At 40.1% G+C, this 15,486-nt stretch overlaps 1 protein-coding gene across 2 annotated transcripts in view; it reads right to left on the minus strand.

Annotated features, from left to right (window-relative positions):
• SERINC5 (serine incorporator 5) overlaps positions 1-13,667 on the minus strand; it is a 108,555-nt gene extending 94,888 nt beyond the window's left edge. For both annotated transcript variants that reach the window (XM_074202687.1, XM_074202686.1), the window contains exon 1: positions 13,531-13,667. In XM_074202687.1, coding sequence (XP_074058788.1) covers positions 13,531-13,557 — 27 coding nt within the window. In that variant the 5' untranslated portion in view covers positions 13,558-13,667. The remainder of the gene's footprint in view (positions 1-13,530) is intronic.
• Positions 13,668-15,486: the final 1,819 nt, after the last annotated feature.

A 15,486-nucleotide genomic window follows, 5' to 3' on the forward strand; every position in this document is an offset into this window, starting at 1 on the left:
ATTTTACAAAATACGACTTATGGCTAATGAACTCAGTTGGTTAGTTTTGCTAAAACTACTTCCATCCTCTCTTCCCCAACTCTTTCCTTTTCATAATAAAGAATAACTTAGCAGGGAATAATATATTCTGTCATTTTAGTGTTTTTAAGTGGATTTTTTTTAAATGGAAAGAAAAGGTCATTGAAATCTATCTGAAATTGCAATGAGAAACACTCAACATTTAGTGGTGAAGGGAGATAGAGCACAGTTCACATAGCATCTCCTCCATGAGACTTTTGCCCATACTGTCATCCTCTACTGCCTCCATTACCTTTATAGGAATATATTATGTACTTAACTCCCCTAATTGAATATAAGCTCAAAAGAAAAAATTGTTTCCTTATGTTCCAGAGCAGAGTACATAGTAGCTACTTAATAAAATGTTTGTTGACTGATTTTAGTACTAGGTACATGACTATTTTTTCCTGGCCCCCAAAATCTTTATAGTTCTCCAAACATGGTTTTTAGAATCATTCTGGTTTCAATTTCAGCCCAGTTATTTCACAGGTTTCTTTCTCTCCCTCCATCTTTTCCACTTTCTTTTTTCCACATATTTATTCAGCCATCAGACATTTATCAATCACAGATGTTGTGGAAGCACGATATTAGAAATTAAGGAAAAATTTAAGCATAAGATACTTCCCTACCCTCTAGAAGTTTACACTTTAGAGAAAGAGAATACTTTATATACATTTCAAGACTACAGATCTATTTCCAATGCTACCACTAAATCAATAATGAAACAAGGCTGATTGTACTGAGAACTAAAGAAGAAGAGCCACAAAATGCTCCATGGGATTATGAGGATGGAGAGATCACTGTGGTGTAAAAGATCAAAGATTTCATTGAGAAGACTAATGTAGAAAGGAACTTTGATGGGCATGTAATCATTTGGGTAGACAAGAAGGAATTAGGGAGAAAGAATAGAAGGAACAGCCATGCATGTACCAGGGGGAAATGATAACTGTGGGACACTTAAGCCTCAATTTTCTCATCTATAAAATGAGCAGAGAAAGAAATGGCAAGTCATCAAAATGGGTCATGAAGTCTAAAATGACTGAAAAACAAAATCCTACAGAAACCTGTATTATTAATCAACATCTATTGCCTGATAGCAGCTAAAACAAGCTAATGTACTATAACATCATATCTGCTGGGCAGCTAGGTGGTACATTGGATAGAGCACTAGTCTTATTGCTAGTCAGGACGATGGGCAATCGAATCTAGACTCAGACACTTGACATGTACTAGCTGTGTGACCTTGGGCCAAGTCGCTTAACCCTGACTGCCTCATATCCAGGGTCATCTCCAGTAGTCCTGATTCATATCTGTGGCTATTGGATCCAGATGGAGGAGAAAGTGAGACTAGTGACTTATCACTGGAACCCTGTTCATATGCTTACCATGGCATCACCTCCCATGATGTCATGGTCTTGAGAATAAAGAACAAACATCATTATCACATCTGTCCCATTTGCCCAAGCTTTAAGATAATTAGAATGATTCACTGAATGCTAAGAGAAAACAGAAAAAATTCCACCTTCCCAGTTGGCTGCCAATGTGTCACATGATACTCCTAAACAAGACACAAACTGAGACATTTTATAAGAACAGACTACGTAAATTCAACAAAGACCCTGTAGATTATAATTCAAAATAGAGCTGGTTTGATTTTGAAAGCTATATAAGAGAGAAACATGTGGATACCCATCAATTTGGGGAATCCTAACTGCAGTAAATGAATGTACTGGAATATTGTTGTTAGTCACTTCAGTCATGTCCGACTCATCATGACACCATTTGGGATATTCTTGGCAAAGTTACTGGAGTGGTATGGCATTTTCTTCTTCAGCTCATTTTATAGATGAGGAAACTGAGACAAATAGGATCTTATTCTGGAACATGCCCCAGGTCACACATAGCTATTAAGTGCCTGAAGCCAGATTTGAACTCAGAGAGAGATAAGTCTTCCTGACTCCAGGTCTGGCACGCCATTCATCAAATCACCTAACTGCCCTCATAGAATATCATTGTGCTGTAAGAAATTATGAATGTCAACTGAGATTGATGTATAACATGGAACCAATGTAAAGACTAACAGAATGCCTTCTGTGGGGGGTGGGGGAGGGAAAGCAAGAATGGGGGGAAATTGCAAAACTCAAAAACAAATAAAATCTTTCTACAAAAAAAACAAAAAAATGAAATTATGAATGTGATGGATATAGAAAAATATGAAAAGATACACAGGAACTGATACAGAATGACATAAGCAGAACCAAGAAAACAGTATACACAATGGCTACATTCATGTAAATGGAAAGATCAAATCAAAAGTGAGGGTTGCAAAATTATAAAGATCAAGCAGGACTCAAAAGAAGAGATTTGAGAGGACACTCCCAGGCCACTTCATTTCAGAAATGAAAGGTCTACATTATGCACATGGCAAAGTTTTCAGAATTTTTCAGTATATTGATTGTGCTAATTTCTTCTTTTTCTTGTCTTAAAAAAATACTATGCTACATGGGATGACTCTGTGAGGGAGAGGGATCATGGGGGAAAATAACAATGATGTTAAAAAAATATTTTTAAAGACATAAACAGGAGTCTGATATGCCAGTCTCTCCTAATTACCTCTATATATATGCAAGACCATTTAGAAAAGTTTTTTTTGTTTTGACTAGACAGTCCTGATTTTTTTGGGGGGACTGCTGTCTAATCACATTGTACTGTAAAGTTTTTTTTATGTAAATTTTATTCTACTAAGAAGTTCAATGTAACTAACTTTTTCCACAACAGCTGTTTTCCTTCAATATGAGCTCAATTTTCATCTCATGAGGCACACTTCTGAGGAAAAAAGCCAAATGAATCCTGTTTCCTGTAAAATTCAAACAGATGTTTTATGTACTCAAACCAACCACTATTGTAAAGCTCCACCCCATCTACTGTATCCCCTATTATTGTACAAGATGGGGGTAGAACTGGAGTGAGGATTAGGCATATGCTAACAAAAGGTCATGGAGATATCCCTGCAATAAAAATGGTCTTTGAAATATCATAATGGGGCGGCTAGGTGGTGTAGTGGATAAAGCACTGGCCTTGGAGTCAGGAGTACCTGGGTTCAAATCCAGTCTCAGACACTTAATAATTACCTAGCTGTGTGGCCTTAGGCAAGCCACTTAACCCCATTTGCCTTGCAAAAAAAAAAAAAAACCTAAAAAAAAGAAAAAAAAAGAAATATCATAATGAGGATGGCAACAAGGTACCAAATTAAATATTTAGAGGCATCAGCTAAGACACAGGGTCTATAATTTAAAAAATACCACTCAGCAACAAATCTCAGTTTTGTGTTCTATTGGCCAAGGCACACATGCAGTAGTAAATTCAAGAGAAATGTTGACTTAAGTCAATAATGCAGAAATAAATATTGAACAACCTAGGGTAATTCAACAGGGTATTACTAAGCTGAGATAAGCATCACGTTAGGCTCTTGAGATATCCTATCTTATTTGAGGATTTTCTTCTTGTGGTCAAATTATTTTAGATGCATGGGTCTAGTAATTGGTGTGACGCACAAGTAAATGCTGTACCTACCTTCTGTCCATTTTTTGAAGCTTCTTAATTGGGAAGCAACTTGATGCAGTAGAAAGAGCACCACTGGTTTGGTGCATCTGGATTTAAACTCTGGTCCTGCCACTTAATACTTGTGGTCTCATTGGACAAGATGCATCACAGATACACACAACATATAGACCTAGCTTCCTTATTTGTAAAATCAGGGCCTTCAAAATTAGAAGACCCCAAGGCTTCCTCTAAGCCTATAACACTGTTAAGTCAGTAAGCTGAAAAACAACTAAACTTCTAAGGATAGCTCCCTTTACTTTTTCTGAATTCATATCCAAGGACACTGTATCTCAAACTGGAAAGACTAAAAGAAATTTATGAAGTTTTTATGAACATTTTATTTAAGAACATATTATCATTAGTAATAATAACAATAAACAAGAAGTTCCCATTTTCACTCTAGAGCAATAAAGACTATTACCAAAATGAGTCAGAATTCATGGGGATAAAGTAGAGATTAGATCTGTGATCTCAAGGTTCAGCTTCAGCATACTACTAGATAAGGAAACTGCCTCTTTTCCAAAGCAGCTAGGTGATTCAGTGGATAGAGCACCAGCCCTGAATTCAAATCTGTTCTTAGGCACTTGTCATTTACTGGCTCTGTGACCTTGGACAAGTCACTTAACCCTGACTGCCTTGCATACAATATATGACCACTGGATCCAGATAGCTCCAGGAGAAAGTGACAGCATTGCCTCCTGCAAATCTAATTCACTTGCTTGTCATGGCATCACTTCCCTGATGAGGTCTCCTTGGAAAACAAAAGACAAACATCATCATCATCATCATCATCATCATCACCAGTGCAGGAAGGCCCCTTCTGTGCATATATACAAAATAAAGGGGAAGGTTATCCATTGGGGAATGGCTGACTAAATTAAAGCATTTATGGATAATGAATTTAGATGAATTCAGAGAAACTTAGAAGCCTTATGTGAACTGATGCCTTGTGAAATAAGCAGAACCAAAACAATTCCCAACATGGTAAGGAAAAACAACTCTGATATACCAGATTTCTGGCCAATACAATGATCAACCATAACACCTCTTTCTTAGACATGACAAACGTGAATGTGTTTTGCTTACTTGTCTATGTTTGTATTTGTTTATGCTTACTTGTAATAATATTGTTTGTCTGCTTTTAATGGCGGGGGAAGAGGAGTTTGGAAGAGGCATTAGAATTAATGCTATCAAAAAGCAAAGAGAATTATTTCAGCATTTGTGTAAAAAATTCAAAGAAAAGGCCTATAATCAGGAGGACCCGAGTTCAAATGTGGCCTCACACACTTACTAGCTGTGTGACCCTGAGAAAGTCACTTAACTCGATTTGCCTCAAAATAGAAGGGAAGGAAGGAAGAGGGAAAGAAAAAAACCAAAAATTATACTTAAGAGAATAGTAGATACAGAAGAAAACAGAATCAGAACAAGTTTAAAACTAATACATAGAATTTTTTTAATACAGTGGATTTGGGTAAAAATCCAGGTTTCTGTTCTCTTTATGTGAAGATGTAGTTTTACTTTGTACATTTTTTATAAAGAATGAAAAAATGAAATAAAAATTTTAAATGATTCAAAAATTGCCATTCCTGGGGCAGCTAGGTGGTGCAGTGCATAAAACACCGGCCCTGGAGTCAGGAGTACCTGAGCTCAAATCCGGTCTCAAACAATAATTACCTAGCTGTGTGGCCTTGGGCAAGCCACTTAATTTGCAAAAAAAAAATTGCCATTCCTACAGGTCTGCTACTTCTAAAATGCCAACTTCAGAAGGAAATAGACATCGTCCTAGTCTCAGGTTATTTGCCAGTTTCATCAAGGGCAACTAAGGTCAGTTCAGAAAAACAGCCTGAGTAAACAAATTTTATACAAAAATGACAGTCAACCAATACCACACACTTTGCCCTTAGACTCTAAGTCAAGGAAAAGAAATTTTAAGCATCTCAGTGTAAGCCTATAAAGAATATGCAGGCAATAAAAGACTTCCCACTAGTGTACATAATCTGACACAAAAAGAATGAATCTTTGTACATTAAGTGAATATCTAATAAAATACTGCTATTGCTCTGGCATTTTAAGTTCAACAAATATGTTTTAGGAGTTAACTTGCAGAGGGCATTCTTTTTTTTTTGCAGAGGGCATTCTTTTAAAAAAGGCTAGGGTTGTTACCTGTGCAGTTGTGCCTGATCTTTTATGACCCATTTTAGAGTTTCCTTGACAAAGAGAGTAGAGTGGTTTGCCATTTCCTTCTCTAGTTCATTCGATAGATGAGGAAACTGAGACAAACAGGATGAAATGACTTTCCCAGGGTCACACAGTTAATGTCTGAGTCCAGATTTGAATTCAGGGAGATGAGACTTCCTGACTCCAAACCCTAATAATGGAGTATAAAAATGGGAGGGGGGGCCAAAGAGGAGGAAATGTTCAGAAGAAAATGATAAGGAAAAAAAAGGAGAGATCAGGTCTTCAGTCAACAAGCTTCAAGGAAAAAGAAACCGCAAGAACAGATTGTGTTTCAAAAGTACAGACATAAAGGAAGGGAAGCATCTGTAGCACAACAAAAAGAACACTAGGTCTGAAAGGAAAAGAGTTCAAATGCTCTTATTATTTGTTTGGCCTTGGGTTAAGTCTCTTAAATCTTACTGGGGCTAAGTTTCTTCATCTTCAAAAGGAAGAAGGTTGGGCTAAATAAAGAAAAATCCTAAAGTCTCCTTGTCATGAAAATAATAGGCAGAGAATAAATAGTTAAATTTTTTGCCTTTCTATGCTAACCTTGTATATCCTGAAAAGTATTGTTATAGAAAAACTACCTTGTAATATCCCTGGGAAAAGTTTGTCTCCACCCCTCTTTTCCTACTAGACTTTGAATTGATAAAAATTTCTTGGATACCCATCTCTTGCCAACTAGACAGGAAATCTGGCCCTAAAGAATATTACCAAAAATGAGACTTTGTTACTCCAAAATGAGCTAATTATCCTTGAGTATTCTGAGATAATCCAATAAACTAGGCCTGCATTGACCCCCCCCCCATCTCTTTTAACAAATATACCATTCCCGGTTTCCATGTATAGGCAACAGCATATCTCCCCAGTAGTTTATCACCTAAGGATTATTCTGCATGCAATAACCTTGCAACTGCACAAATAAAACGTATATGTCCCTTTTAACAAGTCTTGAGGTTCATGAATTCATTTACTACTCAAATCCTAAACTTCATCATCCTGATGAAGCTGTCCAACCTAGAGTCAGGAAGAAACATTAGTGGAAATAACTCAAGGCTTCTCTGTTAGGCAAAGTCCTTCCTAAAGTTGCCTCCTCCTACCTTTCAAAGTCTTCTTACACTTTACAAGCACTCTTAGATCTTGTTGAGTCCTAGCTGTTCCATTGTTCAGTTCTGGTCAAGCCTCCTTTAAGTCCCAACTAACATCCCATCTTCTACAGTTGAGTTTTTCTCAACTCCTCTTAATTCTACTACTTTCATTCTATTAATTATTTCTTATTTATCCTGTCTGTGGCTTCTTTGAATATGATGATGATTGTCCTTCATTCTTGAAGAAGACTATGACATCAGGGAAGGTGATGCCACGGACAAGCACATGAATTGGATTTGAGTGAGAGAGTGCTATGCTAAGTCACAGTCATCTTGAGTTTGGTGGCCAGATGTGAATCAGGAGGATTGGAGATAACCCTGAATGAGAAGCAAGAGACTTGCCCAAGTTCACACAGCTTGTAAGTGTCTGAGACTGGATTGTAACTACTATCCTCCTGACTCTAAGACCAGTGCTCTACCCACTGTGCTACCTAGCTGCCCTAATTGTAAGCTCCATAAGGGAAAAGGCAGTCTTATATCTCTTTTTGTATGTGCTTAGCACAGAACTGAGACAAATAGGAACTTTGAAAATATCTGATTAATAGAGTCAAAGAAGTGGGATATGGTAGGACAAAATCTGGGAACAGTTAAATAGTCCAACTAAGCTGGAATAAAAAGGAAGTATGAAATAAAGTTAGAAAGGTAGAGTGGAAGTTTGGGAAACTTAAATGCCAGTCTAAAATTTTATATTTCTTTCTATAGTTGACAGTGAATAGGAAACAGGTTCTGAACCAGGGAATGACATAGTCAGTCCTAGCTCCAAGGAAGATTACTTTGGCAGTTTAATGAAAGATGCCATAAAGGGGTGGGGTAGAAGGGTCTGAACACAAACAAAAGAATTAGGAGGCTATTCCCCAGGTAAGAAGTAATCAAGGTCTAAATTAAACTAAGCAAAAGGGTTTTGTAACTTGATGTAACTTATTTTTTTATTTAATATTTTCCCCTATTAATATCATGAAAATTTTAAAATTCCTTTTTACAAGATTTTGAATTTCAAATTTTTCTCCCTCCTTCCCTTCTGAAAATGGTAGATAGTTTATATAAGTGCTATCATGTAAGCAGAACCAGAAGAACATTGTACACCCTAATAGCAACATGGGAGTGATGATCAACCTTATAGATTTGCTCATTTCATCAGTGCACCAATCAGGGACAATTTCAGGGTGGAGAATGCCATCTGTACCCAGAGAAAGAATTGTGGAGTTTAAACAAAGACCAAAGACTATTACCTTTAATTTTAAAAAGAAGTATTTTATTATGTAACTTTGTTATCTCATATTTTATTTTTTCCTTAAGGATATGATTTCTCTCTGAACAGATTCGATTTTGATCAATGTGATAGCACCGAAACAATGTAAAGAATATCAGACTGCCCTGGGGGCTGGGAATCGAGGTGGGGGGGGGGGAATTGTAAAATTCAAAAAAACAATAAAAAAAGAAGTGCTATCATATAAAACATTTCCATATTAGTATCAATTGTGGGAGAAGAAACAGATCAAAAGGAAGAAATAACTTCAAGAATGAAAAAAGTAATTGAAAAAAATATGTTTCAATCTCCATTCAGAGTCCATCAGTTCTCTTTTTGGATATGGACAACCTTTCCTTTTATGAGTCCTTTGTACTTATCTTGGATCACTGTGTTACTGGGATGAGCTGGAATCATTCACAATTGATCATCACACAATGTCATTGATAATATGTGCATTGTTTTTTCTGGTTCTGCTCATTTCACTTTGATCCAGTTCATACAAGTCTTTTTAGGTTTTTCTGAAATCTGTTCTTCATTTCTTACAGCACAATGGTCCGTTACATTCATATCACAGCTTTTTTGGCCATCCCCTTAATTTCCAATACTTTGCCACCAAGAAAAGAGTTGCTATAAATGTTTTGGTATATGTAGGTCGTTTCCCCCCTTTTTCTTTAGGATACAGACCTAGTAGTAGTGGCCCTGCTAGATCAAAGGGTATGCACAGTCTGGTTGCTCTTTGGGAATAGTTCCAATTGCTCCCCAGAATGATTAGATCAGTTCACAATCACATCAACAATACAATAGTGTCCCAATTTTCCCACAATGGCTCCAAAATTTTTTTTTTCCTTTGTTGTCTTAATAGCCAATGGGTTAAGTGTGATGTGGTATCTCAAGAGTTGTTTGAATTTGCATTTCTCTATCAGAAGTGATTTGGGAGCACTTCTTCATAAGTCTATATAAATGGTTTGGATTTCTTCATCTGAAAACTGCCTGTTCATATCCTTTGACTATTTATCAACTGTAGGATGGCTTACATTCTTATAAATTGGTGCACTCTTAAATAATAATGTTAATTCACCCCCACCCCACCTCTTGATCAAATCAATGCTACAGCCATTTCCTTGGAGCCAAGTCAACAAGCAATTCAGTACTGATAAAAAATTCAATGGATTTAGATTCTAATCCCAGCTCTGTCATCACCTGTCTGATCTTGAGCTGGTCAATTAATTATCCTCTCTGAGCCTCACTTTCCCCTATCTGAAAAAATCAGAGATTGTACTAAAATGAACTTTTTTCAGGTGAAAAATTACTCTCCATTTTACTTCAGCAGCAATCTCTGAAACCTTCCTTCCCCAAGGATTCCATTACAAAAATGGCCTTTTCCTTCCAAATAACAAATATATTTCAAGTGCCTAATCCTAGGGAAGGCCAAAAAGCAACTGCAGTAGTGAACCAAATTGGTCTTAGTTGGGAAGACTGAAGAAGTATTCTTTATGAAACATACTGATCCTGTAACCTTGGGCAAGTCATCTGTGGGACTCAGTTTCCTCATCTGCAGCTATTGATGACTGCCAAAGTTCTTTTAGAGAGCTAAATTTAGAGAACCTGTAAAGGCACTGTTCCTAAGCACTTGGGGATACAAAGAAAGAATGAAAACAGTTGCTCCCCTCAAGAATTTCAGCCATAGGGGTGGCTAGGTGGTATAGTGGATAGAGCTCCGGCCCTGGAGTCAGGAGTACCTGAGTTCAAATCCAGCCTCAGACACTTAATAATTACCTAGCTGTGTGGCCTTGGGCAAGTCACTTAACCCCATTGCCTTTCAAAAAAAAAATTTCAGGCATAACAAAGTGGATTGTATTTATTTAAAAATTATCTGGAAATGTTTCTTAGTTACTTCCTGGAGGGACCAGAAAGGGGCAAAGTTAATAGGCAAGATGTCTGTATATAATGTCACACCAAATGAAATTGTTAATGAGGAATAAAATGAGTAAAATAACATCAGCTGTAAGGTATAAAAAGCCAAAAGGGAACCCACACATGCTGTATCCCTCTCAGGAATAAAGCAGCAAGCAATCTAGGGAGAAGGAGGACATGAAAGAAAATAATACATCCAGTTGAGATTGGGAATGGGTGTCAATGAAATATCTTTTTTGTTTGTTTTTTGCAAGGCAAAGGGCTTAAGTAAAATGCCCAAGATCACACAACTAAGTAAGTATTAAGAGTCTGAGGCTGGATTTGAACTGAGATCCTCCTGACTCCAGGGTCAGTGGCCACCCAGTTGCCCCTTCAATGAAATATCTTATGGTCCCTCTGGTTTTCTATTTTTTGTTGTTGTTGAGTCATTTCAATCAAGGTCTGACTGTGACCCCATTTAGGGTTTTCTTCACAAAAAACTAGAGTAGTTTGACATTTACTTCCCCAGCTCATCTTACAGATGAGAAAACTGAGGCAAAAAGCATCATACAGTATTGACCAGAAAGGATCATACAGTTAGTAAGAGGTTGATTTGAACTCAGGAAAGATTAGTATTCTGACTCCAGGGTTAGTACTCCAATCACTATGCCATCTAGAAGAATTGTCTATTTTCAGTTACTTAAATAAATCCCTTGGGGCAGTTGGGAAATGAAAAGAAAGAGACACAAATCTCAAGAAGGAAACAGATTAGAGAAATAAGGAAATATATTTTATATCCCTCAAAGTACTGTGCACCCATGTATTCAGCAGCTGTTCAAGTAATGCCTTTTGAACAAGGTTTTTCTGCTCTTAAAATTTCAAACTTGCATCAGATTATTAAAAGACAAAGAGCACTGAAATTCTTTACAATACATTATTCCTCACAATAAATGATGTATTGACTAGTTCATACTGGGAAAAATGTGTCCTGAAGTTTAGATCTAGAATGTGCTTTTAAACCAAACAAGAATTGGTATGCATTTATACAATTGACACAAAACTTTAGTCTAACAGAGAGAAATAGCTGAATATTTTTAAAGTAGCAGAAAAACTAAGCCAAAATAAGAAGAATATTCCAATTCTGAATGTGTGGACACAGGAATCAAACCACTTATATGATCAAAGCAATAAAATGGGACCTCAAGTATGTCTGAGAGATTCCAGAGAATTTAGAAGAATTATTTGTTGCCTTGGACTGGTACTTCAGAAATCATAGACTGGAGTGCTGACTCTGCCATTTAATTAACAGGCCATTTATTAAGGCATATAGTAGGCACTTATTGATTGCCTGATTATTTTTAGTACTCTGATAAGCTCTGGGGAAGCTGCTTAACTTTTCAAACCCTCTCTGGCTGTGCTGTAATGTTAGCTATTCATACCCCCCCATTTGGGATTTTCTTGGTAGAGATCCTGGATTAATCTGCCATTTCCTTCTCCAGCTCATTTTACAGAGAGAAAGAAACTGAAGTAAACAAGTTAAGTAAGTGACTTGCCCAGGGTCATACAGCTAGTAAGTGTCTGAGGTCACATTTGAATTCATGAAGATTCCAAGTTGACACTCTAACCACTTTGCCACGTGCCTATTGGACAAATTATTTCATTTCTCTGAACCTCAATTTCCAGATCCATAGAATGGGGAAAATACTCAAAGGGTTGCTGTTGGAAAAAGTAAAAAATCACTATCTAAAGTGGCCTTTTAGTATCATCCTGGACACAGGCTTCTTTTGCCTCCACAGAAAAAAGACTAGGTTGGTTACAGTAAAGCTAGTGTTAGGGAACACTGAAATGAGGTTTCCTTTGTACTGTTTACAGTATCACACTGTTCTCAGTATGCTACTGTTCACTGTAACTGCTATGAGTTCCATTGCTCTTTACAAACATCTTTATACACATGCACCCCCACATGACCCCAATAGCTGCTGAGATTCATAAAAGACACAGTGGTGATTCTCTCAAAGGCTACACAAAAACTACATCATCCATTAATCATCCATCAATATACTGGAAGCACAAACAAGTTCACAGACAGTGAAGAATATTATCTTAGTAACTGGTTCTTTCCAAGGTACAGCTGTCGAATGGGGAATGTTAAAAATCTGGGAAAAAAACCCAAATCAACCAAAATACTGATCCTGACTTATTCCTCTTTGATACCAGTAACTCCCACAATGCCTCCACCAAACAAAAAAGATTTTTATTTGCTTTTATAAGCCTGGAAACTTTTAACTATCCAGAAGTAAAGCTTTCCAAGGGTCCTTAGGTCTCAAGATACATTAGTCAGTCTAGTTCTGACTCAGGGAAATCATTTAACCTCGATTTAAATTCCTCAGGTGTAAAAATGGCCTGACTGAATGCTTATTAAGAACAGTATTAAAACTAAGATACCAGGTGATCGACTTCTGAGCCGTTTTGAAGTTGGCAGATCTAAAATATGCCCGGTCTGAAGAAATCACTGCCAATTCGTCCCAACCCCAAATTTGCTGTATAGCCACCCTTATTAGGAGGCGCAAATACAACTATATTCCCCCAAAGGGTTGCTTTTAGCCCATACAATAAGCATTTAGCAAAAGCCTGGAAGGAGGAGAGAAGGCTAAGTCTGCACTCTCTCAGAGCTAATGAACAAAAGCACTTTTCGCCCCAAGCCAAGGCACCATGGTTAGGACTGGGAGCACGGCTCCAGATGAGGACGGTGCACGCGTGCAATTTCGAGTCTGACCGTGGACTTGAACCCAGGTCTTGCGGACCCCGTCCCCCCCCGCAGGGCGCCGGGAAGCCTCTAGCTCAGTCGGGATTCCCTTAACAAGGCTGCCTACCAGAAAGTGGGGGTCGGCGGGGCCGCTTCCCGAATCAGACACTTGGCTGCAGGAGGGGAGCGTGCAGCGGGGCGGCCCGGGCTTATTCTAAGGCATCGGGAGGGCGCCGTCCCGCGCCGGCAAAGCCCGGAGCGCCCGGGCACCCGCCCGTCTGACGGGGCGCTCGGGGTCTGGACGCGCTTCACCCCGTTTGTCCGGGAAACCCCTGCTCAGGCGTGAGGCCCCCCACGGCGCGGCCGGGGCCCGGAGCCCCCCGGGGCAGGAAGCGGCGGCTCGGCCCGGCCCGGGGCCACCTGCCCGGGCGGGCGGCGGGGATGCCCCTGCAGGTGGGGGGAGGGGCCGGGCCGCAGCCCCCTCCCCGCGGGCTCCGAGGGGACGAAGCCTCCGGAGCCCGGCCCGGCCCTTCCTGCCCGCCCCGCAGCGCTGACCCGGCTCCGGCCGCGCCCCCGGGGGTCCCCGCGCGCAGCCCCCCGGCCCCGGCCCCGCTCACCTGGCTGGCGCAGCAGCGGGCCGACATCGCGGCGCTGCGGGGGCCGCTCTCCGCCCCGGAGGCCGCGGCCCGGCGCCTCCAGCTCCCGAAGATCACGGCGGCCCGGGCCCGGGGCGGCCCAGCAAAAACACCGCGGCCCCGGCCCCGCCCCCGGCCCGCCCCCGGCCCGCCCGGCCCCGCCCCCGGCCCGCCCGGCCCCGCCTCTACAGCCAGATCTGCGGGAAAGCGCGCTGGTCTGGGAACGGCCCCGCCCGCAAGCCTCCGCTCCGCCTGGGCCAAACCGCCCCAGCTGCGCCCTGGGGCTGAGCGCGCCTGCGCAGAGCCGCGGCGGGGGCGGGGGCCGGGCGCGGGCGGGGGCGGGGCCGGGCGAAGGCGAGGCCGCGGCCGCCAGGAGGAGTGCGGCGGCCGCCCGGCCCAGAGGCCTCGTGACGCGGCGTGGCCCTTGGCGGGGCGAAGAGACTCCGGAGACCCCCCAATCCTGCTGCAAGGAGCCTGCAAATCAAGTAGGCGCGGCTGGGTGGCGCAGCGGATAGAGCTCCGGCCCTGGAGTCCGGAGGACGGGAGTTCAAGTCCGGCCCCAGACACTTAATAATGACCTAGCTGTGTGGCCTTGGCCGAGCCACTTAACCCCACTGCCTTGCAGGAAAAGAAACTAATAATAATTCCCTAACTGTGAGAATTATTGGGTAAGTCACTTAAACCCCACTGCCTTGTAAAACAAACAAACAAAAAGAAATAGGTTGGGAAAATAAGCGCACACCAAAAAAAGGGAGATAAAACTCAGAAGAAAATAAGTCAAAATAGCTACGTCCAAAGCCTCAAAGAAAACTGTGAATTGGTCTCAGACCATGGTTAGGGCTCATAAAGAATTTTTAACTCAAATAAAGTGGTATAAGGAAAATGAATCAGTGATGAAAAAATCATGGAAAAAGTCAACAGCCTGATAAAAGAGGTACAAAAAACACTGCAGAAAATAACACCTTACAAAATAAAACAGGCCAGATGATATAAAAGAGGCATAAAAGTCCACTGAAGAGAACTACTTTAAAAACTCGTCTACAAAATTCACTGAAAAGAGAACTCCTTAAAAAATAGAATTGGGAAAAATTTTTTGAAGAAAATAGAATTGACCGTTTGATTACTATTATATACCGTTCATTCTCAAAGAACCAACGACATCAGAAAGGTGAAGTTAATTATATTTAAATACAGCAGAACTGGGCAAAGCCAAATGAAAAAGGAGTGGGGCAGCTAGGTGGCATAGTGGATAGAGCACGGGCCCTGGAGTCAGAAGGACTTCTGAGTTCAAATCTGACCTTAGATACTTAATAATTAATTGCCTAGCTGTGGGCAAGCCATTTAACCCCATTTGCCTTGCAAAAACCTTTTTAAAAAAATGAAAAAGGAGGTACAAAAGCTTCCTGAAGAAAATAATTTCCTAAAAATTAAAATTGAGCAAGTGGAAACTAATGACACTGAGACATCAAGAAACAATAAAACAAAACCAGAAAAGATATATAGGCAGAGTTCTATAGGAGCCATTCCTTCTTAAGACAGGGTTTGCTAGCCTTTTGATGCCCCCTTCATTTTTTAGGAGATCTGGAAAAAGATCCAGATGTTGCCATCAATTACAAGTCACTGCTAGGGTCCTTCCTACTAATTAAGATAGTTGACTCTGCAGATAATCCACATAAATAAACCCTGTCTAAAGATAACTACTTGTTCTCTTTTCTATAACTTAAAGCCTGAATAGCCCACAAATACTATTTAAAAAAACATTTATTTTAAATCAGAATTAGAAATGAAATAAAACAGGATTTTTTAGCTACATAAAACAGGGAGGGGGAAAGATTTTTGCATCAAGATTATAGATCTGTGGAATAAATTCAGATTGCTTTTTTTTAAGTAAGTAAATTCAATCCAGAACTTTCAAACAGTTTTCCTGTGTGTTCTGGT

This window comes from Macrotis lagotis, chromosome X (assembly GCF_037893015.1).
Source record: "Macrotis lagotis isolate mMagLag1 chromosome X, bilby.v1.9.chrom.fasta, whole genome shotgun sequence".
NCBI lineage: Eukaryota > Metazoa > Chordata > Mammalia > Peramelemorphia > Peramelidae > Macrotis > Macrotis lagotis.